This window comes from Xenia sp. Carnegie-2017, unplaced genomic scaffold, assembly GCF_021976095.1.
Source record: "Xenia sp. Carnegie-2017 unplaced genomic scaffold, XeniaSp_v1 HiC_scaffold_14, whole genome shotgun sequence".
In the NCBI taxonomy this organism is placed as follows: domain Eukaryota; kingdom Metazoa; phylum Cnidaria; class Anthozoa; order Malacalcyonacea; family Xeniidae; genus Xenia; species Xenia sp. Carnegie-2017.
Genome location: NW_025813447.1, coordinates 10,871,131 through 10,897,220, shown reverse-complemented (window position 1 = coordinate 10,897,220; position 26,090 = coordinate 10,871,131). Strand labels below are relative to the sequence as shown.

The following is a 26,090-nucleotide window of genomic DNA, read 5'->3' as shown; positions in this document are numbered from 1 at the left end:
ACGCTCCTGGAAATTCGATGATAAGATGTAAAATCAGAGTCTTCACTAGAACATTAATTGGGGGAGGGGAGGTGTGTTCATATATTTAGTTGTGCCCTACTGATTTCACTCGAAAGCCAATTCATTTTAAAAAGAAATCAATAGGGCACAACTGAATATACAAACATACACTCCCTCCCCAAACTAATCTTCAAGCTATGAACCAATGTAAAAGAGTGTGTACAAATAACGCTGAACAAAGACAGTTTCCACTTATACATATTTATTCCTCAAGAAATTCCATAACCGAAAGTTAACATCAAGTCATTTGTAACAAAATATTCTCGTTTGGTCAGTTACTGGTTGACCAGACATCGCTTCTCCTAGATCTTCACTAAGTACCGCAATTTTTTCAGGTTTATCCCAGTACGTAACCGCTTGCGCCATAGCACGGGCTCGCTTTTCTGGGGAGCCGCTTTAAAAATACCTGAGCCCACGAATACACCGTCCATTCCAAGCTGCATGAGCATAGAGACATCAGCAGGTGTAGCTGGATAAAATGAGTATGGATCATTGAGGGACTGTTGAGGTTATATATTGTATATAACTATAACTTTTAATTGGTGATAACCGTGATAACGATTTCAGAATTTAAAACTTTCTTTTGCCACAATGTTCAAAGAGGCAATGTTATATTATTTCAGACACGTACTGCAACCACTATTCTTATAAAGAAAGCAGAAAACTTACCCAAGCCACCAGCAGCAAAGTTTACAACAGGCAATCGACCAAGCTCAGCAGTCTTTTAAGAAGTTGATAAGATACCTTTAATTCTTTTGCATAAGCATAAAGTTCTGAAGCATCCATAGACTGCGCTTTTTTTACTTCACTGTTTATCTGCCTAGCATGACGAACTGCTTCTGCAACATCCCCTGTATTGACATGAAATATTAGTGACACATGAATGCTTTGCTCATGATCGTAAAGATAACGTGAACAAGTTGGGATTGGCGTAGCCAGCTCGCAAATTTGGTCGTGCTATGTCAATTTTTCTGTGTTTACTCACTGTAAAAACAATAGATTTCTAAAGATATGACTAATGTTAATGTCTAAAATTTACATAGCAGGACCAAAATATGAGGTTTGGCTACGACACTACAAGTTGGTATGGTTATTGTTCCCAATTCAAACCTGTTCCTGCCTCTCCTTTGGTTCGTATCATTGCAGCACCTTCATCAATTCTTCGTAATGCTTCGCCCAAGTCTCGAGCACCACAAACAAATGGAATTTTAAAATCATGTTTGTTGATGTGATGAACATAATCGGCAGGTGTTAATACTAAATAAAAAAGAGAAAATATGAGGAGAGTCTGGTTAAGGAAATTTGTAAGGAAATGTATGAAAATCAGGTTTAAGGTATTTTGATATAAAATATTAGGAGAATTAGGTTAAAGATATTTTAAAGAAAACACTCGAGAATCAGGCTCAAGACATTAGAAAAACAACAAGAGAAGAATGAAACTGAAGACAATTAAAAGAAACATCAGGAGAATTAGACCAAAAACAATAAAAAACATTCAACAATTTTCTTTAAATAAAAATAAATATATGAACCAAATACAAAAAAATAAATATTCCAAATAAAAACTACAACAATACCTTCTGACTCATCAATCATGTCAACTCCAATCTCTTGCAAGATTTGAGCTTCCGCAAAATGTCCTATACGAGCCTTGGCCATAACTGGAATGGTTACAGCTGCCATGATGTCTTTTATCATCTTTACACAAGAAATTTAATGCAGAACAATTCAAATTATTAAAGCATGCCATCAATTATTTTTGAATCAATGTAGAAAATGGTAAAAACTTCTTTTGAAGATTTTTCATTTGAAGCTTTGTTGTTGTGATATTTAGACTCACATGACACTTGTATTGGTTAAATTTTTGTTCAACATTTTCTTCATTAACATATTAAAAAAATATTTTAACTTTACTACACAATGAATGAGTAAAGTAACCTGAAATACTGAGCCACAAGTTATCAAATTCAGCTTTCATGAAGGTTAAGGATTCTGCTCAGTAACTCATGGCAACAAAGAAGGATTTAAAATAAACTCATACAAAATTTAGCTTTTCAGAATATCATAAGAATTGATATACTTTGACTACAAAGCTTGGAATGAAAATCTTCAAGTCACATTAATTGAAGTTTTCCTCATTTTCAATAGCTATTTAATAAGCACTTGGTTATTTTCAGGGCTGGAAAATGTCCAGTAATAGTAGAAGTAGTTTTAGAATTCTTATGAAAATTTCGCAAATATCAATTAGATTTAGAAGATTGGTAAATCAAAATGTAAGTAGATTGTAATCTGTAATACATAAACAGTGTGCGAAGTAGTTGAGAAAAAACGATGTGAAATTTTTTTTAATAAAAGTGTTTCTTTAGAGGCATAAACAAAACGATATTACGTTAATTATTACATAGCACTAATTGCTAAATTAATATTTTTAAATGTGAACAAATTCATGATTTACGACAGTGTTTTTCATTACAATCGCTGATCCAATTACAAATGTATTAGAGAAATTTTTTGCGCATGTTATTCTCTCCTCTTTTTTGTGCAAAAGTGAAAAGAGAATAACCGAATATACTTTTTCTTTCTGATTATTAGTTAATTCGCACACTGCATAAAGTAAACAACAAACTTCAGGAATTCATATGCAACTGCTAACACCAACGTATGAACATTTGTATTCAATAGTTATTGATGAAACATTTTCACAGGAATTATTTTGGTTTGACAGGAAATTTCTATATTTGAAATTTGCAGCCAGGAACCAAAACAATTTATCCAGGCTTGGTTACCTTGGGATCAGACATCCTTGCAACACCCCCTTGACTCCTGATGTCAAAAGGCACTCTTTCCAAGGCCATGACTGCACATGCCTATAATGTATCATCATTCATTATCTAATATCTAAAATTTATTTTTAACACTTTAAATTAATAAAGTTTCAAACCCACCCCAGCAGCTTCAGCAATTTTTGCTTGCTCAACATTCACAACATCCATAACTATCCCTCCTTTAGCCATCTGAGCTAAACCAGACTTCACCCTAAATGTTCCTATATGATCCATGCGATTATTGATACATTGATTTGAATTTTGAAAAATCAACAAAAAAAATTGTGAGTTTAATACCTGTTTCGTACATCAAATCCATCTTTGCACTAGACTCTTTCTTTAATTTTATATTTTTTGTTAAATTTACTATATCATTAACTCCATTGTCTGCAAGAAAATAGCATTTTTTTAAGAGCACAAGAATGGATACGGAATTTTATTGTTGGTTATTTAATCGCCTCAACCATAAAACTGCCTTGACTTGATGAAAAGATGAAATTGCCCTTGTCAACATCTCGTGCACGTAAATCACGTGTATGTCATCACGTGTACGGTGTACAATAGCTATGTAACACTTAGATAATATTTTTGTTTAGTTGATCCCATGATAAGTAACATACGTGATGAGAATGCAAAGAAATATATCCTTGTAAATAAAGTGATTATGACAATAAAATCGAAACTATTACTCTCTATAATTGCAGTATATGAATCCCAGTATACATAAAAGTTGTGTTGAAACATCACGCGCTGAAAGATTAATTCTTTTTCATAATTCAAATCTTATATAACACATATCAAACGACTTACGAGCTTCCATTTTCTGCAGCAGATGCCTTTTTTACATCGACCTTTCCTAATAGAATAACATATATCAATAAATGAGACAGTGTTTAGTAAACAAATGGGCTAAAAATAAAAAACTAAGACTGAATTATTGTTTGTTGGTCGACGGCTTTCCAGACCTTTATAATTGTTTCCGCTACCCGGTGTCATGTGTGGTCCTCTGGTTGTGTCGCTTCTACAGGGGGTAGGTAGGCGTTAATTGGGAGTGACTGTGGGTACGGTGGGATATTTATTTTGCAATTTGACTATCAACAGTTGGTTCTCTGGTCATTTGATCTATTAACGAACAGAGAGTTTTAAATAGAAATAAACTATCAAATAGCTAACATCAAAATATCGAATGAAAGCATAAAACAAAAATATATTCGGAGTGTGATCAACGCTTGCCTACTGCTTTGTATGGTTATCATGGGAGGAAAGAAATGCAAGCTATTCACGTGTCGCACGTTTTAAGTTGATGTTTGTGCATGTCTTAAGAATGGAAGTAAATGTTGGTATTTTAGCTATCCAAGGCGGCTTTTCTGAACATGAAAGCGCTTTGTTGAATTGTCTTAAAGAAAACGGCGGTGTTATTGATGGTGTTGCTCTACGAGTGAGGAAAGTCACAGAGATATGTGATTTGCAAGATTTAAATGGTCTTATAATTCCGGGTGGAGAAAGTTCGGTTAATTCACAGATAATGAGTGAAGAAATGATTGAAGAACTCGCAAATTGGTCAAGTAACCAGAAGCATTTTGTATTTGGAACTTGTGCAGGTTTGATTACAATGTCAAAGAATATTGAAAATGCTTTTCCTGGTCAAGAAAATCACTTCTCAAAGGTATTCAATATGTGTACACTATGTTTGCCATTTTCCAACCACTTATACATGACCATATTCAATTATTTTTCATTTTCTAAAGTTAGCCAAACTTGATGTTACAACAAGCAGGAACTACTTTGGACGTCAACAAAATAGTTTCGAAGGCAAAGTATTCATTAAAGAGAAACAAATTTCAAAATATGATGAAAATATGTCAGAGATTTGCTTTGGGGTATTCATTAGAGCACCTGCCATTGTCTCAATAAATAGTGTTGATATAAAACTTTTGGCAACAGTTGTTGTAGACAATAAAGAAATCATTGTAGCTGTTGAACAAAACAACTGCATGGGTTTGGCATTTCATCCTGAGTTGACTAATGACATTAGATGGCATGCCTACTTCTTGTCTCGTATTGTACAACTTTGTGAAAGCTAAACAAATATGAAAATTTATGAGCCTACAAGTATTTTACAGTCAATCTGTATAAACCTAAAATTATATCAAAGCATTGAAGATTTGTGTTCATTGTTTGATTGAGTCTCGTACATTTTCAGTTCACTTTTTAACAATTTTCCCCATAGAAAACTATTAGGATGACAACATTTGGTTTTCCTATTTTCATTGTCAATCATTTCTCTTCCCTCGTTTGCCCATTTAAATATTGATCCTTCAAGGTTTTGTATCACTGGCATGAAGCTGATTTTTTGTGCTTCAGCAAGCAATTTACAGTGGGGATAGAGTTTTTGAGCCATCAAGGAAGAGCGGTATCCCAACGAACAATAACATACAATAATTACTTTTCCATTTTCACAATCTATAATTCAAAAACAAGAGGAAACTTGTTGATTGTAATCTCAGTATAGAAGAAAATAAAAAACTCGAACAAAATTAAGATACCATCAAGAATTGGTTTGACCTTTCCAAAAACAGCTTCTGCTGTCTCGTCAGGATCAATATGTATAGATCCAGGTAAATGACTAACAGCATACTCCTCTTTCCTTCGTACATCCTAAAACAAAAGTTACAAAAGACTTAAATCAACAACGAATCAACGACATGTTGAAGTTAATGAATAATAGAACATCGCGTTGAGCTACTGACCAGCAGTATAAGATTTCTGCAGTTTTCTTTAATTAGATTTTCCAAATCTTCTGTTTCAAGTTGCTTCACTTTCGGAAATGCTTTTCTTATGCCAAACAGAGTAACGCGCATCGACATACTAATGCTGTCATCTTCGCTTTTCTTATCGTCCGCCATATTGCTTTATATGACGTCACAAGCGTTGTGCGAAATGATACAAAAGCCAAAACTTTGAAGTGAAGAAGATAAAAAAAGCCACGATACAAAGCCTATCTCTTGAAATTTATCCGTAAGTACCTCTCGTGGAAAAAAATCATTTAACAAAGACTTTTAAAAAGATTGACGACGAACAAAAAGGCAAATATCAGGGATAATGATAAGGAAACAAAACATCTGAAAGCAGTCAATATCTGGTCACTTTATTAACATGAAATAGCGTAACATAGGAGTCATATGACCACTGTCGCAAAATTTCACATCACTTTCCAGTTATTTTTTATCTCCATCTCTATTGGTGTGGGCACACCTCTAACCAACCTTTCAAAGCTTACCTCAGTTGTTTTTTACAATAAAACGCTGGGGTATTTTATGGTTGGTTACGCAAACAAAGTAAGAAAATAATGAGCTTTCGGATGAAATATTTCGAATAACATTAAAATAATAATTAAACACATTAATAATGACATGAACACAAACAAAATCTCATTGCAAGGCAGCATTGCAGCGAGTTCGGACGGTTCAGATAGGTGACACATCATAACTCAAAAAGAATTTTCTTCTGAAATTAAGGTAATGTAACTTAACATTTATTGGTCCTACTCTGGCATGACGAGAAAGTAATGAACTATCGTTAAAATTTGCTCATGAAACTTAAACTTTTGCGCTTTGTGACATGTTTGACGTAATGAAAGACAGAGATATAAAAGTGCCTTTAAAACCAGAGAAAGTCATGTGTATAATAACTAAATAATTAAATAACCGTCGAACTGCAATAACTTGAAAAACAGCGCAGCTAGTTTACATGTGTAGATGTAGATCGTCCAGGTTGGTATAGTCCTGAGGAGGACTGTTTTTGTTGTTGTTGACTGACGTTTCGACAACCTTAGCGGTAGTCACCTTCAGAGTCATCTTCAGAGTCCCGGGTTCAAACCATTTACTTTAGCAGCTAGTTCAGTTAAATAAGATTTTGCTTGAGAAAAAATGCGACGAAATAATGGAGTGGTTGATATGAACGGTGATAATAAATGAAAAAGTGACTGTTGGATAAATTAATTACACTTTAATATATATTTTACTGCCTGATTATGATTCGTGTTCATCTTTTTATTAATGATGCAAATGCAATACACAAATTGAAGCACAAGAATAAACTCAATAAAGCACATTCTTTTCTTACGTCTGTAACTTATAAACTATGACTAGTTGTCACTATTGTTTTCGAGAACTAGCGTTAATGCTTAACTTTTACTTACCGCTTGCGTTGCGAATCAGCAAATCTCTATACCAGCAGGAGTCGGGAAAAAAACGCGAGCGAGGGACAGGAGCACGGAATCCAGGAATCCTGTAATGATATATAGATAAAATAAATATTTTGACATAGAGGAAACAAAATATATGATGAAATTATTGAAATAAGCACTATTTTTTATTAATCAGAGTTTTTGAAATTGGTACATGTTCTAGGTTTCGTAGGAATAAAATCTGTTTATTCAAAATCATGGCCAGAAATTTGCGAGATGGAAAGCGGATTTCATTGTAAATACATTAGCCCAATATAAGAATTTTAAAATAGCCATCACGACAATAAATTAGAAATAAAGATAAAAGGTTTCTTAATAATGACGTTTCGTCTTTAACTTAAGTCATCTTCAGCTTATTGTGTGAAAAAACTGCCGACACGAAATACCCACATTCCGTCCAAATAAACATTATTACGCGCGTCCCATTTTTACCACACCAAATGAAAGCTAAATATTGCACTAACTTGACTTTTTTCCCTTTAAAAGTGAAATAATTTTGCAAACAGAAGATTAAACTTCATAACACAAATATTTATCAACCATACTACGTGATATCAACTGTTCCAGAAGGAAATACCAAACTCAGTGTGTGTCACAGTATTCTGAGTTTTGTCCAATCCATAAGCTTCCGACATCAATTAACCTTACAATTAGACATAACTTGGCAGAAGAGCGTTCTAATTCCATGTAAAAAATTATATATGCGTTTAAAGATTTCAACGACTTTATCTATGACCAGTAAGAATGGGACGAAAACACTCGAAATCAATTTTAATGCTATTTTGGGAAAAAAGGAAATAAATTAAGCGACAAAAATACTTTAGGTCTGTTAAAAGGAGAACATAAGTGTTTGTGCCAAGACAATGAATGAAAGTCTTTCATAACGTTTTGGTTTTAAATTGCAATTTTTAGCACTGCTTGATTAAATTACTGCATATTTTCTCGTGTAAGTTGGAAAACGCTCAAGAGATTTTAGACAACATGACCAAATTATCATAAAAAATGTTCAACATACACACTCGAATTTATGTATTTTAACTGATGCTTTAATCCCGCTATTGTCATTCCAACAAAGACATCAATACAATAATACGTGTTTAAGTCGTTGGTCGGTTGCCAACACGGTAACAGTCAGGATGAATACTGATTTATCTTTGTTCTAACAGAAAACGTATGTGTAACTTTTTGTTATAATTTTATGGGACTTAGCTCACACGTGACTCGGAGAAATTGCTAAAATGCGACGATGTTTATGTCGAGAATTCTATATTCAAAACATACCGATCGATTCCACTTTTCTAGTTCCAGCTGGTCTTCGTCAATTCTTCTTTTGCTATTTTTCCATGATTTACAAATTCTTAACAAACCGTTATATGATGTATGGTTGGAGAATTGGAATCTATTTTAAGTGTAAAATAAACACAATTTCTTAATCTCTTGTTCCTTGGTGTTGTTACATAACACGGAAAGTGCTTTAGTCCAAAAGCCGAATACATACTGCAGACTTTATAAACGACTTGCTTCAATAAACGAAGTTATAATAATCAATAAAAAATATGTTTTCTTATTTTCCAAGGTTTGGAATTTCCACTGTGACCATCAAAATGTATTGTTCTTTGATTCTAGTTCTCTCTCTCTTGAAATCTGCAGGTATATCGTTCAGTTATTTTTTGTTCCGAATTTCACAATTTAAGATACGAGATATACGACTTTTAAATTCGCAAAATTCGCAAACAGTAAATCTTTGTATTTATGTCTTTACGTATAGCTGGAGCTGAAATCGTGTATGATTATGATTCGGCTGACTATGGTAAATAAAAATCTTTATTGTCTTTCCAATAGCACATGCAATCATCAAATAAACAAGACAGACAAATTATTTATAAATTAAACGCTTATGGTAGCCAGAATTACACAACTTGTTTGTAATTTATCAGGTGTTACTACATGGGCTACGAGGTATCCTAACTTCTGTAACGGAACTAAACAGTCTCCTGTCGATATCGTTAACGCAATGCCCAACAGAAATCTTGGCAACATTAAGTTCGACAACTACATGCAAAACAATGTGACTGTTACTGTAACAAATAACGGTCATACATACGTGACGTCAAACATCAGTAACTATTACCCAGTCCCCTTTATCAGTGGTGGTGGATTACCAGGGACATATCAACTAGCTCAATTTCATTTTCACTGGGGTGATGACTCAACTAAAGGATCAGAACATACGGTGAATGGAAAGATGTATGCAGCAGAGGTAAGATTAGTGTTGTAGTTTACACGACACGTAGTTCACAATCTTCTTAAATAAAATAGAATTACATTTTGATTTTTTTTCAAATATTTTAAGCTTCATTTGGTTCATATGAACATGAAATATTCGAATCTCACAGAAGCTGTAGGAAAGTCAGATGGTCTTGCTGTTTTAGGAATATTTATTGAAGTGAGTTATGAATATGAGCTATGGTATTTTTTCAGTGTATATAATTTGATAAATTCCTTTTCTTACAGGAAGGAGACGCCAACCCTTATTATGACTTTATCAATCTCACAACTTATGACGTCACTTATCCAGGTGAGGAATGTTGATGAAGTCTTGTATGTAAAGTGAGGATATTATTCACAGTTGAAGACAAAAAAGTAAGAAAAGAAAAGGCTGGTGTTGACATTAAACTCACCAAGCTGGTTTATTTTCTTGCTTAAGGTAACACCAGTACCACAGTAATAAAATCGTTGATGGGTCTACTCCCCAGAGAAAAGTCATTTTATCGTTATTACAATGGATCTCTCACGACGCCAACGTGTAATGAAGTCGTTACTTGGACTGTCTTCAACGAACCCATAACTTTTTCTCACTCACAGGTAAATTCCTATTCAAAAACAAAACAATTACACCTCAGTAAGTTGATGTTGCAGACGAAAATTTTCCCACTAAATAATGTGTTAATATTTCCAAAACTTACTTGGCTCATGTCCACAAAACTTTTTCTTTAGCTTGAGCAACTTCGTGGTATGAAATACTTTACTTTCAATAACACAGTGGCTCCTCTTGTGAATAACTACAGACCTGTTGAACCTCTCAATGGTCGTATGGTCCATTTCGTGCATGGTGGTACTTCAACTGTAACTACAACTGTGATTCAAACCTCAACTACCACTGTGTCTTCAACTGCCACTGTGTCTTCAACTGCCACTGTGTCTTCAACTACCACTGTGTCTTCAACTGCCACTGTGTCTTCAACTGCAACTGTGACAGTTTGTCCAACCATGTCGAGTACAACTAGTGGTGTTGTCAGCCACGTTCATCGGAACGTTTTCGTATACTTCGTCAGTTTAATAATTGTCACGCTAATGTTCCTGCAAAATTAAACATCGCGTCTTTACTGTAGAGACTAAATTAGCTGCTTAAAGTATTTTGTACAGAATTAATACACTCCCAAGTCATCCTTACCAAACAACGTCATGTAATCGCATCGACTTATTTGAAATAGTCGCCATGTATATCGTAAAATGTATAGCACTAAATATGTAGAAAATTTTTGTGTGAAAAAATATAGTATGCATAACACTCCTGCCATTTCTTACAACTGGCAAAACACTCATGGTCGACGATGCAAAACGTGGAAGAAAATTATGCAAATATTTTTCAACAGAAAAATCCCTACAAAAATCTGCTATTTACTTAGGGGGAGGCTGTCCCTCTCAATAAATTTATGCATCCTACGACTTATTTCAAAAACTTATCACTGTTTCACAAGGAGAAAAAATACAAAGTTTGTTTACTCTTAAGCCTCTAATCGAAACAGGCAAAAAGTCCTTCCTCTTTCATTTTCCTTATAATTTGTTGATTTCGTTGCCACAAACATCATTTGTATTTCTGTCACTAATTCAGGGGTTGCGGTATTGAGTAAGAGTACGATCATTACATTGCTTACGGCAAGAGCAGCAACTGTAACGAACGTTGAAATTGCAGAAAATTATTCAACCTCCTTAAACGTACATCGTTTATTTTGTTGGGCCTCTTAAAAACAATTTGGTTCCACCGCCCATGCTGCCATGCACATTTACATTAAAGAATACCATGAGAAGAAAATGAAACTTTCCAGAAGTTGAACTAGGTTGTAGAGCTGGGGATAACTAGGTACACCGCCCCTCCCTCCCCCCCCCCAACGTTTTCAATGGACAAGCGCCTAAAATTTTTAATTTATAATATCTTCTTATTCTACTCTGCCAATGGGGCATCGTGGGTTTGTGACCTGCAGTAAATTTCAGTAATTTTCTTTAATTATACTTTCCTTCACTTGTCGTCCGCCATATTTCTTTATAAGCTATTTATTTCTTTATAAATAATATAGTTATTCGTTTAATCTTTATAAAGATTTAATAAATAACTGTATTATTTATAATCTCTATGGTCACAAGCATGGTGCGAAATGGCGAGAAAGTAAAAACGTAAATCTAAGTTATAAAAAAAGTCGTTTAATTAAAATTCGTCTTTAGATAACTTTATGCAATAAAATAAATTTTCTTTGAGTTTTTGTTCTTTCAAATAATTCAAATTCAAAATACAATTAGAAGAAAGTGCATGCTACACCATTTGCTATCTCTCATTCTCAAAGGCAGTAGGATTGGATAAAATTATAGCTTCAGGCTATAAAAATACACAACTCATTCTATTTGTCTGTCAACAACGAAAATTATACTAAATTATATGTAATCTGTTCATTAAATCAAATACCTTTCCATAAAGGTCTGAAGTGTCGGCTTTGTTCAAAGCCAGCGACCAAACTAAAGCGACGAAGTATTGCCCAATTTCAATTCTATATCTACTCATACATTGCAAAAACATGAAGCAATAATATTTGCGCTGACAATTATGGAAGTATTTGAACGCTAATGATTTTCGCTCGAATCGGCAATTTGTTTTTCGACAAAATAAAACGATCGAACGAGACTGTGCTCGAAGACAAAGTTTTATAAAACATTGACTTAACAAAGGCATTTGTTATACCAATTGATGATAAAAAATCTTGTCAAACTTTGGACCATATTTTCATTCACATGCACTAAATATTTAACTACATATCTGGTAAGAATCATATCTCAACAACAGAAAAAAAGCGAGCTTCATGATGTAATCAAGTATTTGATGAATTGGCATTTTCCTGTTGTGTTTCACAGGCAACATACTGAGACTTTTTCTTTTAAATATCTATAGTCACAAACTGTATCACATCTTGAGCATTTCCAAGTATTTTTGTACCACATTCCAAGTATTTTTGTATGCTAAAAGACACTATCATCCATTGCTGTCATGCCATCTCTCTAGACTATAATAGAATATTGAACAAATATTTCTTCATGCAACATGACTAAACGGTTAAATGTAAATCACTCGACTTACCAAAAAGCAAGTGCATGTTTATCAGTACAATAGTAGTAGTAAGCTTGCAAGTTTTAAGTTTTTGTATTTATTTTAGATGATAACGCGTATGAAGCTATAGCTACAACACGTCTTTTCGAATATCTTGGTGTTTTGATCTTGCATGCAGATCTCACGTGCAATGATCATAAATACATAGAATCTCCCAGAGCTTAGAATTTTAAAGACAAATTTAGGATTGACTATTATAAGAACGAATTTGATTCAGTTTTTCTTTTGCTTGAGTATGCGCGTTTGTATTGGCAGATAAAAACAATATTGAACTTAGTTTTCAGATTCAATATAGAATAAAGCCACTATATAATATCATGCAGAATGGATAAAATTGATAATTTAATAAGAGATAAAATATATGTATATAATCTTTGAAACAAAGAGAATCTGAGGAGGCTTCGCTATTGTCGATCAATTATGTTGTCAAGCAATGAAGGATTATCGGAGGTGCACGAGAAACAATCGAAACATTTCAATCTATAAATGTATATTTTATACATTAGTTTTTTTGGAATAAAATTTGGGCTACCTATTTCGGCACACCTTTCACCAACCTCTCAAAGCAGTTGAATTTAATTGTTCGTCATAATAAAACCACAGGAATTTTATGGCTGGCTACACAAACAAAGTTTAATAAATATAACGAAAAATGAACGTGATTGGACATAACACACATACATATTTCAAATAACGGTTGACATATCGAATAATAATTAGACATATCAATAATAACATCGAAACAAAAAAATCTCATTGCAAGCCAGCATTTCAGCGAGTTTGGACGGTTCAGACAGGTGACAAATCATAACTCAAAAAGAATTTTTCTTCTGTAAAAAAGGTAAGCTAAGTTTACATTTATTGGTCCTAAACTAGAGTATGAGGAGAGATGATAAACACAATCATTGAAAATTGTTCATTAAACTTGTACCCTTACATATGTCATGCAACAGTTTGGGCGTAATCTAATATATAGATATGTAAAATGCTTTTATAGCTGGAAAGAGTTATTCATGTAAGTAAATCTTTTATTAAATGTCGAACTGCAATAAGTTGAAAACATTGTAAAGTTTAAGTAAGATTTTGCTTGAACAAAAAGATGACGAAAAAATGAAGTGGCGAATATAAACAGTGATAAGTAAATAAAAAATATGTATGACTGTTTCAACATACACAGACCGTATTTATAACATAAAATGCGTTTTAAACTGCTCGATTATCTGCTTTCATGGGAAGACTAAAAATATTTTGCGTGAATATTCAAACTCTCCATCTCAGCAGGAGTCGTATAAAGGAATACGGAATACGGAATCCAGGAACTGTGTGAAACAAATATTTATAATCAATGTTTACAATTCACACACATCTATCAGCAAAAAAATAATGAATGCATGTGTAGAAATAATTTTATCATTAGGAATTATCAGAGACACAACTTAAAGTTTGCGTTAAAATAAAATCTGTTTCTTGTGTGAGGAACTCGACGTCCCGTTACGATAAGCCCACATCCCGCACAAATACACGGTACTCCGCCCTTCGCGTTCTTTTTTTACCACACCTATCGTGTTTTTAACAAAGATATTACCACAAAACGAACATCAGCATTAACATCTGATTGTTAAAATAAAAGTTAAACATGTAGCAAAAACTACTTTTCCTTTAGCTAAAATCCTTCACACAACACTTCGTAAACAGCACAACATGAATCCAAGAAGGAAATACCAAACTCAGTGTGAGGTGTCGCGGTATGCCAGCGAGCATCTTCCCAATACATCAAATACAGAAGTCAATTTACCAGCAAATTCTAATTTATTTTGCACTGCACCTTATCACTAAACGTAAGACCAAAGTTATATTTTTCATCACATTGTTTTGATTAACAAATTAGCATAAAATATCAGAAAAAAGTGATTACATGTAAACGAAACAAGGCAACAAAATACTGTTCTAAAATAGACTAAATAAGCAGAAAACAAACAGTCAAAGACCTTCATATCTCTTGAATTTAGATTAAAATTTAGTAAAATTAGTTTCACAAAAAATTCTTTGACAAGAAGGAGCTGATATAATTTGCATAAATATGCGTAGAAAATTCGATGTCAATGCCAAGAAGATAATGAAAAGACTTTTTGGTATTGAATTACTATTTTTGGCACAGCATATCAACCAGGTTTAACAAAGCATATTTATAAGAAGCATTTAAACCAGGTTTATAGGAACCAGGTTTATAAGAATCATTTAAACCATGGAGTATTGCTTCATGTTTGTGGACATAGATCGTCCAGGTTAGAAAGACTGTTGATGTTGATGTTTCGACAATAATAGCGATGATAGCTGACCACTTCGAAATCGAAGATGACTACCGCTAAGATTATAAAACGTCAGTCAACATCAACACCAACAGTTCTTCTCAGGATCCTACTAATCTGGGCGATCTACATCTACAAACATGTAACGATACTTTAACTTAAAAAACCTAAATATTTTCCAAGTAAACGCAAGTCACTGGAGCGCATAACTTATGTGTAACTTTGTGTTATGATTCTGATCTGGTAAAGTTGACACGTGACTCTTGGCGAAAATGATAAAAATTCGACCATGTTCATATGAAAAGTTCTAGGTTTAGAAAATGAATCGATTGATTTTATTATTCTTTTCTTCCTACTCCTTCATTTTTTCGTACTTTCAGCTTCAGGTTATAGTTGAGGTAACTGGGAAATATTTAAAGTGATAAAGAACACGAATTCATATTTGTTCTTTTTTTGTTGTCACACAGAAGACGCGTCGCTCGAGTCCCAAAGCCAAAAATGCATATGGTCCTATTTCAAATTTTTAAACGACATGCTTGGAATTACTTTTTAAAAACTCAATTAAAAATGTGCTTTCTTTATTTTCAAGGTTTTAAAACTTTACTGTAACCGACGAAAATGTTTTGCTCAATGATTCTGGTTCTCTCTCTCTTGCACTTTGCAGGTATATCGTTCGGTTATTTTTTGGTTCCGGAATTTCACAACTTAAGATTTGAGATGTACGACTTTAAAATTCTCAAAATTCGCAAACAGTAAATATTTGTATTTATGTCTTTACGTATAGCTGGAGCTGGAGCCAAGTATGATTATGATTCGGCTGACTATGGTAAATAAAAAAATCTTTATTGTCTTTCCTATAGCACATGCAATCATCAAATAAACAAGACAACAAATTATTTATAAATTAAAACGGTTATTGTAGCCAGAATAACACAACTTGTTTGTAATTTATCAGGTGTTACTACATGGGCTACGAGGTATCCTAACTTCTGTAGTGGAACTAGACAGTCTCCTGTTGATATTGTTAACACAATGCCCAACAAAAATCTTGGCAACATTAAGTTCGACAACTATATGCAAAATAATGTGGCTGTTACTGTAACAAATAACGGTCATACATACGTGACGTCAAGCATCAGTAACTATAATCCAGTCCCCTTCATCAGTGGTGGTGGATTACCAGGGACATATCAACTGGCTCAATTTCATTTTCACTGGGGCGATGACTCAACTAAAGGATCAGAACATACGGTGAATGGAAAGAAGTATGCAGCAGAGGTAAGATTAGTGTTGTAGTTTACACGACACGAAGTTCACAATCTTCTTAAATAAAATAGAATTACATTTTGGGTTTTTTTCAAATATTTTAAGCTTCATTTGGTTCATTGGAATACGAAATATTCAAATTTCAGTGAAGCTGCAGGAAAGTCAGATGGTCTTGCTGTTTTAGGAATATTTATTGAAGTGAGTTATGAATATGAGCTATGGCATTTTTTCAGTGTAAATAATTTGATAAATTCCTTTTTTTCAAAGGAAGGAGAAGCCAACACTTATTATGACTTTATCAACCTTACAAGACATGATGTCACTTATCCAGGTGAGAGATGTAAACAAACTTGAGTGTGAAGTGAGGATATTATTCACAGTTGAAGATTAAAGACTAAAGAAAAGAGAAGGCTGATGTTGACAGCAAACTTACAAAGCTGATTTATTTTCTTGCTTAAGGTAACACCAGTACCACAGTCATAAAATCATTGATGGGTCTACTTCCCAGTCGAAAGTCATTTTATCGTTATTACAATGGATCTCTCACGACGCCAACGTGTGACGAAGTCGTTACTTGGACTGTCTTCGATCGCTCCATTTCGCTTTCCAGGTCTCAGGTAAATTTCTGCGAAAAAATAAAACAAATAAATCGAAATACCATTAAAATCACTTGATGATACTAACACAGTTATCGCTTATGTCATGAAACTTTTCCTTTAGCTTGAACAACTTCGTGGTATGAAATACTTTACTTTCAGTAACACAATAGCTCCTCTTGTGAATAACTACAGACCTGTTGAACCTCTCAATGGTCGTGTGGTCTACTTCAGTGGTGCTAGCCATATTTCTCAGAATTTCTTCCTGTACTTCGCCAGTTTTACGATGGTCATCCTTGCTTTCTTGGAAAAATGAACCACACGTTTTTGTAGCATCAATAACTTTTTTAATCTTTGTTCAAAACTTCATGTTTATTAGTCCCACATTTTTAACAAAAATGAGCACTTTCACTTAATTACTCACAGAACACGTTATGTAGCAAATAGATTTTGATCTTATTGATTTATTTAAAGAATCACAATTAAAATTTAAAAGTATTTCTTAATTTTTTGACTTTTTGGATAAGTGTTATGTTTAAATTAGAACTTGCTAATTTTTCACATAGCTTTTTCTCAACAAGTATTGTTGGTCATTTTAAGAAATACACATTGAAACATGGATATCCGTATAGCTGCTATACATCATATGTAAACAAGATTTGAGTTGCGTAGAGCAGATCACAGTGACTTCAAAGGAATATGTATTTCTTTAATGAATTTCAAAAATAATGATCTTAAAACTAAAAATTATTTTACAATATATGTCTTTCGTTTCATACAAATTGAATTTTGAGGGTGTAAGACGATGCTTCACGTAGTTCGGACTTCAACGAAATTAAATCAAAAAGAATATTTGTCTCATAAAAAAATATTTACAATCAACTTTTGCAACTAATTATATTTTATGAGCTCTTGAGCTAAGTTTCGCACAATCTGTGCGAAGTGCTGGTTCAATGTTCTCAAACTTCACTCTAACAATTGGACTGTATTTTGAATATAATATTTAACATTTCGATAGGATATTTACAGTGTCTGTGCACGATTTTTACGTTACGGAGTTTCAAGCGTTGGTTCTTCGCGATACGGAATATTTAAATTGATCTCGTTCAGATTACGAACAACCGTCAATCCTTGTTGCGTTTTCGAACTTTTTGCTTCTGCAATACTACTCTAATTTATCAAATTTGTATGACCAGTTCATACACCAATAACGTCAACTTTTCCGAACTCTCAAACCAACGCTTGCAAGCTATATTTATGTATAATTATTCGAAGTGGTTTTAGGTGTTTACATATGACTTGCAACTTTGCATTCCGTTTCTACCTACATCCTACCGCAATGACGCATTGCGGTGAGAAAGTGTTTTCTTGACGTATTAGTCTTTAAAACAAAATGATTCTAATTTCCAGAGCTCGTATAGTCTTTAATATACTCTTGTTAAAACAACAATGTGAGCTTTTTCAACAAGTGCACTTTCGTTTTTAAAAAGGGCTTAACCTTCAGAATGCTCGATTATGATTGGTCGATGTTCAAAAAGTTATACACATTTTACTTTCATGACATTTTTGTACAACTGGTAGGTACTGGTAGTTGACTTTTAAGTACTGCCATTGAGCTTGAATGCCATGACAACACTTGTGGAGTAAAAACATTTTACGTCAAAAATTAAAATAACGATGACTAATTCAAGATCAAACGTCCGCTCTATGGAAATTATACACTGCAAGTCAGTCGTCATTAATTATTTTAAGGGAGTCGTGCAGAGTGCTGCAGTCGCGACGCTACTTCTGAATTCATAAAATCTAAGTGCAACTATTTCTATTCATGTGTATTGTATGTACTTTACGTGGAAGTTGTATGTATTTTACGTGAGTACTCACAAACTTTAAGTGGAATTGGATTTTTGTTCTTGGAGGTTTAACGTCATAGGATAACTTAGCCACGAACCAATCAGCTTTTGCAACAAGTGGATAATTGTTACAGAATAAATAAGAATAAAGATTAACGTCTCATTTGACGCAAAGTTCACAGCAAGTCCAGATGAATAAACTTCAACAAACGTTCACATAGCAATAAAGAGCAAATTTTCTACTGAAACAGGTAAGGTACAGTCTGAATAAAAAAAGCGAAATTGATTGATAGCTTACATTTGTTCTTTAACTCTGGCATAGAAATAGAATACTTCAACCATTGACATGAACGTGTCAAACGGCGTAGTCAATTAAAATATGTAAATGTCGATGCGATGTACGTGATAGAACACTCGAATGTATAAAAGGCAAATGTTGCAATAAGTTGAAAAGACAGAGAAGTACGAGCGAAATGAAAAAAAAAATGGTCAAACTGACATTGGTGAATGTCAATGATTGAATGCGGGAACACACGAACAAACGGCATTTGTGAACTAAGACGTGTTTTTTTTCACGACTATTTTTTTCCTGGGAAGTTGAAATTTTTCATATACTTATACTCGTGTTTGACTTTCCCTTGTAACGCTAGCTTTTGTGCAGAATGATGGAAGATTTTACCTTCGATTTTCATTTGCGTAACGCAAGCGTAAGGCTAGGTGGGGCAAAAAATGCGGAACACAGGTTCCAGGTTACAAGGAATTGGTGAATGAACACATGAAAAAAAATTAAAGTCTTAACTTCTGTATGCAGACAAAACATCTAATAAACTTAACGTTATCATTAAAAAATTTCTATGAAGAATAGTTTTAAGTTGAAAGTATAAGATTAAACGAGTTCGAGTTTGTTTTGCGATAAAGCTGTTGATCCGTTTTGACTAAACCCACATCCCGCCTAAGGAAACACACAATGTCTAATGCACAAATGTGCGTTTGCTTGATTTAAGTTAGTCTTTGTGTTTTCTTGCAAAGTTGAATGCAAACTACAAGTTCACGTCTTTTTCTGCTTAGCACACAATTTGAGGATATAATCATGGGATTTTAGGCTTCGTTAACATGATCGCGTGTGACATATAAACTACCCTAGAGCGACATACCTAACTCAGTTAAGATGGCCAATATTCGGATTTCTAACCAATTAAAACTGTCAATATCAATTGATCTCATTTGCAGAAATTAAAGCGACTCACCGAATCAAAAAGAATTCAATGAATATTTTTCTGTAGCTTTTCCTGACAAGCCATCCATCACACATACTCATATAATAAAGTAAACACAAAACAACCGCAATAATTCGACAGTAAAAAAAATGTGACCTCTAACAATTAATGAGCCTTACGCTTGTATAGAATTTCATCGAACACATGGCATTAAAATGGCGGCAGCAGGACTGATTCTCTTTAAGTTTTCTTTGTTATTTCAAAGGCTACATTTAATTGTTGGTTGGCATTTAATTTTTCTTTCATTATAACCAAATATTTTGCGTTGTTCAATTTAGCTTCCAATTATAATGTAATATAAAACGTTAACCCAGTTATAAATTGAGAACAGTGACAATAACTACGTCATGCGAAAGCACGCAAAACGGTTGGTTTCATTAAAGCCCGCCGCACACTGGTGAACTTGCCGCGCGTACTTGTTATTCGTGACAAGTGTGATCGACAAAAGTTCCTAGTGTGCGCGGAAGTTTTGAACAACATTTGTCATTCGTGACAGATGAGTCAAATATCAAACGCGTTTGATATTTTTTGTCACGAGTGACAAAAAATCCTAGAATGCGCACGCGCGAGATTAAGAAAAATGGCAGACCAAACCTCGGAACATGTGGCGGACATTATATAGAGGACCAGCTTGTTGATATTTGGCCTGAATATCCATGTCATTACGATGTAAGATCGTCGGAATTTAAAAATCGAGACGCAAGATAGGCTCTGCAAGAGATTGCAGAAAATCTTGGGCAAACAGGTTATTTGTTAATAATAAATATCGACTTTATAAGTGTTTGTTATATAGTCATTCTCCAATCTTTTAGTTCTTTTATTCAGTCCAAGCTGTTGAGCAGAGATTTATTTGCTGAAAATATAATTAATAGTCGCAATTGAACTCACACGTCACTTCTTACTTAGTTGATTGGGTCAAGGCTAAAATAAAAGCATTGAGAAATGCTTACACACGAGTCATCAAAACCTCCTCTAAGTGGTAGCGCTCGCAAAATCTTACGAAGCGAAGTAGCTGGTTGCTGGATAAACTGAAGTTCTCTCTCCTTTCGTGGTTCCCATTTCAAATATTGATACTGTAAGTGAAATTTGTTTTATTTTTGATTTTCCAAACAATTAATATTTACATAACATATATATATATATATAATTAAGAGTAAGTGCTACTGCTAGATAATGTTATCCTGCCATGATACAGCTCCGCAAGTGTTAAAATATGTCGTCAGAATTTCACGTTGCATTTTGGCACTATTAGAAGGATTTCTGTCTGTGTTGAATGGATTCAAATTTGTCATGCATGCATCTCTTCTCCATGAGCCAGGTGTGACAAGATGATTGTCATCTCTACATCTGCTGGTGCTGTATAACCTAATTTATTCTTTTCATCATATAGTTATGCAAGCAAAAGCTAGAATTAGATAGTAACCAGTCAGGATTACAATCTTATTGTAGTTAGGAACACACGCCACTCTGCTGGCAAGAATCCCAAAAGTATTTCTACTACCCGTCAGCACGAAGACAATCTATAGTTAAAGACTCTTTTCTTTATTTAAATTCCTGAGAATGGCTTCATCATTGTTTTGCTCAATGGGAGCATCATCACCCACAATGGTGGTAATGATGGAAACTCCTGAATTTCAATTGGTAATGGTAGACCAAGAGTATTTTCAACAACAGCTTTTCGCAGCTAGACTCATTATACATGCCAGCATCTCCTGCACGCCTGCTGCTCCAACATTGACATAAACTTGTAGTTTGCATCTACTAGAGCTAAAGCAAAACACTGAAAAAATGCTTGTAGTTGAAAAATTCTGATCCACTACTATTTGGTTGTTGTATGGCTATGTGTTTCCCATCTAGAGCTCCAATGCAGCCAGGATAGTTCCATTTTTTTCAATTATTCAACAGCCTTCCCTTTTCTTCTGCAATAGATGGAGTCTGTAATTGAAGTTAAAGCAACACATAAAATTTGCTATGTCCGCATATTAATGTCCACCACCCAAGCAACAACCTGTTGATGATCAAAACAATGATGATGATGACGACAGTTTTAATGATCCAGCAACACCAAGCAACAGTTGAGAATGAGGTTGACTGTCCCATTTCTAGTACCAAACAGCCAACACGTATAAAGCCAAATAGAAAAGGCAGGCAGATGAAGAATACAATCTCATGATTTCTTTGGCAAAAACATCTCAAGAAAAAGAAGCAGAAGAAACTGAAGAATGTAATAACCCGGATGAAGCATTTGGTCATTATATCATGCAGTCGTTGTCTGAACTTCCCACTGTAAGGCACTTGGCACAATACAAAATTAATGAAATACTGTTCCAGGCTCAATCAGGGGTTAACATCATAGCAAGAGCCAGTAGCTATGCACCAACATATGTTTCAATCACCTTATGCACAAAACAACATGCACCCCATCAGCAACAACAAATAGTCAACGATATAACACATCTCCCCCAATAGATGGTGGATTGACCTGTTGTTAATATGTGGTCTTCACCAATCTCTAGAGAGCTTAATTCAGGTCAAGACTCATCTGCCTGATTGATAACATGTAGCTCAGCTATTGTTAATAATACTGCGATATTTGTTATAAATGTTTAATAACTTGCCTCCAAACATGTTTCCTTTAACGAGATATAAAGCATGGCATGTTTCCTCAACAATATTCGAAATTACCCTCGCCAATTCTAAACTGGAATGACAGACTACGAAATGTTTCACCTAAAATGGGAAAATAATAAAACAGTAAGAGAACTGCTTTCTGACCAAGTGTTCAATCACTATACGTAATTCTACGTACCTGTTGCAAGAAATCGCAGGGTTACTGCCAGTCGTTCGCGAGGTTTTAACGCTGTCCTATTTGCTTGTTTCACAATATAGAAAACAATCTTCAAAATATCTTCAAATGATTGCCTGTCCAATCTATGATACTGCCGGAACTGTTCAGGATCTTCTACTGCTAGCTCTTTCAATAATCACACACCTTTTCTTAAGAGCCACTGTTTCGTCCATATTTTACGATTTGCTGCCCTTAACCTTCTACGACGTCTTCGTAGCAATGAAAGTAGTAGCAGCGCTTCTTCGTCCTCTGAGAAATCGTCGTCGTCCAGCAATGAGTTCAACGCGTTCAACAAATCTGCCATTTTGTTTTCTCAATCTCGCGCGTGCGCATTCTTGTCATTTACAGCGCACTTGCTGCTTGCTCTCCGCACACTAGGATTTTTTGTCACTCGTGACAAAAAATATCAAACGCGTTTCATATTTGACTCATCTGTCACGAATGACAAATGTTGTTCAAAACTTCCGCGCACACTAGAACTTTGTCGATCACACTTGTCACGAATAACAAGTACGCGGGCAAGTTCACCAGTGTGCGGCGGGCTTAACTTAAAAATACTCTTTTGCAATCCGCAAACTTTTGTTAGCACTATTTTCCACCCAGCAAACCGCCCTTTACTTTAAAACAATCGGAAATAAATTTAAGATGGCGGCTAATGGGAAAGAACCAAAAGCTAAGAGGAAACCATGCATGCACTGGTGCTAGGTCGTTTTGAGATGGCGAGTAATTTTATATTTTATAATACAGTTTTAATATCAACATATGAAAATATTTACAGATAAATGTTACAGTTTAAATTTTCATAAACCACCAAGTTATAAACTTATAATCCAGGCTGGAAAATATGTCGTTTTTCGACGATTGTGTAAAATATTATATAAAATATTATATTGTGTAAATATTAGATTGTAAAAATATTATATTGTAAAATATTATATTTCAAAGTAAAGGGCGGTTTGCTGGGTGGAAAATAGTGCTAACCGCAAACTTTGTGTCTCTCATGTTTCTCGCCAGTGCTTAATAACTATATTGTAGTTCACCACTTTGGTACTGAACGTTTTGAAATGAAGAATATATTTTTCTACCTCATTTTGTGTTTGGAAATTTCACGGTGACCGACGAAAATGTTTTGTTCTATGATTCTAGTTTTCTCTTGCATTCCGCAGGTTGTCTTTCGATTATTTCTTAACATAAAATGCACAATAAACGTTATGAGTATACTGTGTACAGTGAAATCAAAGTATAAACTTGCTAAATGCTTTGTAAGTTTAAATTCTTCAGACCGTTTGCATACATTGAATATTTGTGTTTTTCTACTTACGTTTAGCTGGAGCGGGCGTCAAGTTTGATTACGATTCTGCTGAGTATGGTAAATAGTAAAAATCTTGTTACTTCTTTCACGTAAACTTGTGTTAGCTTGTTTGACATAAAACTACCAAGGCATAGAAATTATGCAAGGTATGGAAAAACTGAACAATTGAGAAAACGTCGCTAAATGCATCAGCTTTCAAGCTTGGCTTTTGGTGGAAATAATAAGTACTTCCAAGTAGTTCCACTTTCATTTTCATGTGACAGTAAATTGTCGGAAATAGTAGCTTAACTATTTACAGAGTGAGAATTATGTTAATGGTTCACAATGTTTCGGAAATTGCCAATGCATACGCCAAACATGGCTTCTAAATCGGTTAGTATTCGGTTTTCCCTTTTTAAAAGTCGTTTCAACAACCCTCATCAAATTGCACAACCAACTTGCAGTAACACCAATATGATTAATTGTTGAGAATTTGTAAAAATGGCCTTTATAAAACGAAAAACAAAGTGATATGCGATTTGGAAGCTGATTCGCGTATGCACTGGCCAAGCCTCGATAATAAAATTCTACTAAAAATGGTTATTTTTATATTATTTGATGAACATTTGGACATCCAACTGCCCATAAAAACCTTGCGCACTGGAGAATTTTGCAACGTTTTCCAAACTGTTCAGTATTTTATACAACCTGTAATTAATTGAATAATACTGAAGAGATAGTTCCTTTACAGATGAATTGAATGAGTAAAAGCGTCAATGTCTGCGACTAAATACCAAAATATAAAACTAAATTAACGACTTTTCAGTTGATTGCTGAATTTTACTACGTATACACGTTTTATAGAAATAATTTGCAATTTTTATCAGGTGTTACTGCATGGGCCACGAACTATCCTGACTTCTGTAACGGAACTAGACAGTCTCCAGTTGATATTGTTAACGCAATACCCAACAGGAATCTTGGCAACATCAAGTTCGACAATTATGCAAAATAATGTGACTGTTACTGTAACAAATAACGGTCATACATACGTGACGTCAAGCATCAGTAACTATAACCCAGTCCCCTTCATCAGTGGTGGTGGATTACCTGGGACATATCAACTGGCTCAATTTCATTTTCACTGGGGTAATGACTCAACTAAAGGATCAGAACATACGGTGAATGGAAAGAAGTATGCAGCAGAGGTAAGATTAGTGTTGTTTAAACGACACGTAGTTTATAATCTTCTTCTCTTAAATAAAATAGACATTTGTTTTTTAAATATTTTAAGCTTCATTTGGTTCATGTGAACACGAAATATTCGGGTCTCAATGAAGCTAAAAAAGTCAGATGGTCTTGCTGTCTTAGGAATACTTATTGAAGTGAGTTATTATGAGCTATGGTATTTCTTAGTGTGTATGATTTGATAAATTCCTTTTCTTACAGGAAGGAGACGCCAACCCTTATTATGACTTTATCAACCTTACATGATGCACTTATCCAGGTGAGGGATGTAAACTAAAGTCTTGAGCGCGAAAATAATATTCAATGTTCACAGCAAAATTTACTATGCCAGTTTACCATAATTTGTTTTCTGTCTTGTTCAAGGTAACACCAGTACCACAGTAATAAAATCATTGATGTACCTCCCTCGAGTCATTTTATCGTTACAACGGATCTCTCACGCCAAAGTGTAACGAAGTCGTTACCTGGACTGTCTTCAATGAATTCATAACTTTTTCTCACTCACAGGTAAATTACTGTTTACAAAAAAAAATATCTCGATGTTAATAAATTGACGTTAATGATAAAATTTCCTTTAAAATAACGTGTACCTATTTCCAAAATTATTTCGCTCATTTCTGAAACTCTTTTCTTTTAGCTTGAACAACTTCGTGGTATGAAATACTTTACTTTCAATAACACAGTGGCTCTCTCTTGTGAATAACTATAGACCTGTTGAACCTCTCAATGGTCGGTCTACTTTATGCCATCAACAAATGCGACTATGCCTTCAGCGTCGAATCCGACAACGAATACAACTACCGAAAACCTTCTGCTGGTTCAAGCTATGTTCTC

At 34.2% G+C, this 26,090-nt stretch overlaps 6 protein-coding genes and 2 long non-coding RNA genes across 9 annotated transcripts; 4 read left to right on the top strand and 4 right to left on the bottom strand.

The window, feature by feature from the left end:
• Positions 1 to 245: 245 nt before the first annotated feature.
• Positions 246 to 7,154, bottom strand: LOC124433996 (probable pyridoxal 5'-phosphate synthase subunit PDX1). Its single transcript, XM_046983860.1, is given in 11 exon segments — positions 246 to 449; positions 452 to 529; positions 730 to 783; positions 786 to 911; positions 1,171 to 1,317; positions 1,638 to 1,758; positions 2,847 to 2,927; positions 3,006 to 3,106; positions 3,183 to 3,272; positions 3,696 to 4,007; positions 7,087 to 7,154. Coding segments are annotated over 10 exon segments (954 nt in total). The 5' UTR covers positions 3,706 to 4,007; positions 7,087 to 7,154; the 3' UTR covers positions 246 to 303.
• On the top strand, positions 3,958 to 5,047 carry LOC124433999 (pyridoxal 5'-phosphate synthase subunit PdxT-like). The gene is made up of 2 exons (XM_046983863.1): positions 3,958 to 4,551; positions 4,634 to 5,047. Exons 1-2 carry the CDS (start codon positions 4,189 to 4,191, stop codon positions 4,967 to 4,969), a joined length of 699 nt encoding a protein of 232 aa, XP_046839819.1. The 5' UTR covers positions 3,958 to 4,188; the 3' UTR covers positions 4,970 to 5,047.
• Positions 4,960 to 6,205, bottom strand: LOC124434001 (thiosulfate:glutathione sulfurtransferase-like). Its single transcript, XM_046983865.1, has 3 exons — positions 5,636 to 6,205; positions 5,432 to 5,543; positions 4,960 to 5,348 (listed from the first exon to the last, which is right to left on the bottom strand). Exons 1-3 carry the CDS (start codon positions 5,789 to 5,791, stop codon positions 5,035 to 5,037), a joined length of 582 nt encoding a protein of 193 aa, XP_046839821.1. The 5' UTR covers positions 5,792 to 6,205; the 3' UTR covers positions 4,960 to 5,034.
• Positions 6,298 to 10,705, top strand: LOC124433990 (carbonic anhydrase-like). Of its 2 annotated transcripts, XM_046983856.1 has the most exons (9): positions 6,298 to 6,403; positions 8,711 to 8,784; positions 8,903 to 8,944; positions 9,072 to 9,394; positions 9,488 to 9,580; positions 9,649 to 9,712; positions 9,842 to 9,999; positions 10,132 to 10,284; positions 10,339 to 10,705. In XM_046983856.1, exons 2-9 carry the CDS (start codon positions 8,739 to 8,741, stop codon positions 10,504 to 10,506), a joined length of 1,047 nt encoding a protein of 348 aa, XP_046839812.1. In that variant the 5' UTR covers positions 6,298 to 6,403; positions 8,711 to 8,738; the 3' UTR covers positions 10,507 to 10,705. The 2 variants fall into 2 exon arrangements, with proteins under 2 accessions (XP_046839812.1, XP_046839811.1); XM_046983855.1 differs by having other exon boundaries at positions 10,132 to 10,705.
• Positions 10,706 to 12,170: 1,465 nt separating this feature from the next.
• Positions 12,171 to 12,704, bottom strand: LOC124434006. The gene is made up of 2 exons (XR_006944671.1): positions 12,542 to 12,704; positions 12,171 to 12,467 (listed from the first exon to the last, which is right to left on the bottom strand). It is a non-coding gene; the product is annotated as an uncharacterized LOC124434006 (long non-coding RNA).
• A 445-nt stretch (positions 12,705 to 13,149) lies between these two features.
• Positions 13,150 to 17,248, top strand: LOC124433998 (carbonic anhydrase-like). Its single transcript, XM_046983862.1, has 8 exons — positions 13,150 to 13,412; positions 15,470 to 15,544; positions 15,665 to 15,706; positions 15,836 to 16,158; positions 16,252 to 16,344; positions 16,414 to 16,477; positions 16,606 to 16,763; positions 16,867 to 17,248. Exons 2-8 carry the CDS (start codon positions 15,499 to 15,501, stop codon positions 17,056 to 17,058), a joined length of 918 nt encoding a protein of 305 aa, XP_046839818.1. The 5' UTR covers positions 13,150 to 13,412; positions 15,470 to 15,498; the 3' UTR covers positions 17,059 to 17,248.
• LOC124434007 lies at positions 13,892 to 14,483 on the bottom strand. The gene is made up of 2 exons (XR_006944672.1): positions 14,224 to 14,483; positions 13,892 to 14,129 (listed from the first exon to the last, which is right to left on the bottom strand). It is a non-coding gene; the product is annotated as an uncharacterized LOC124434007 (long non-coding RNA).
• A 1,267-nt stretch (positions 17,249 to 18,515) lies between the features above and the next one.
• LOC124434005 (carbonic anhydrase 2-like) lies at positions 18,516 to 25,488 on the top strand. Its single transcript, XM_046983868.1, has 6 exons — positions 18,516 to 18,843; positions 23,813 to 23,883; positions 24,045 to 24,086; positions 24,896 to 25,216; positions 25,303 to 25,393; positions 25,458 to 25,488. Exons 2-5 carry the CDS (start codon positions 23,842 to 23,844, stop codon positions 25,390 to 25,392), a joined length of 495 nt encoding a protein of 164 aa, XP_046839824.1. The 5' UTR covers positions 18,516 to 18,843; positions 23,813 to 23,841; the 3' UTR covers position 25,393; positions 25,458 to 25,488.
• The last annotated feature ends 602 nt before the right edge of the window (positions 25,489 to 26,090 follow it).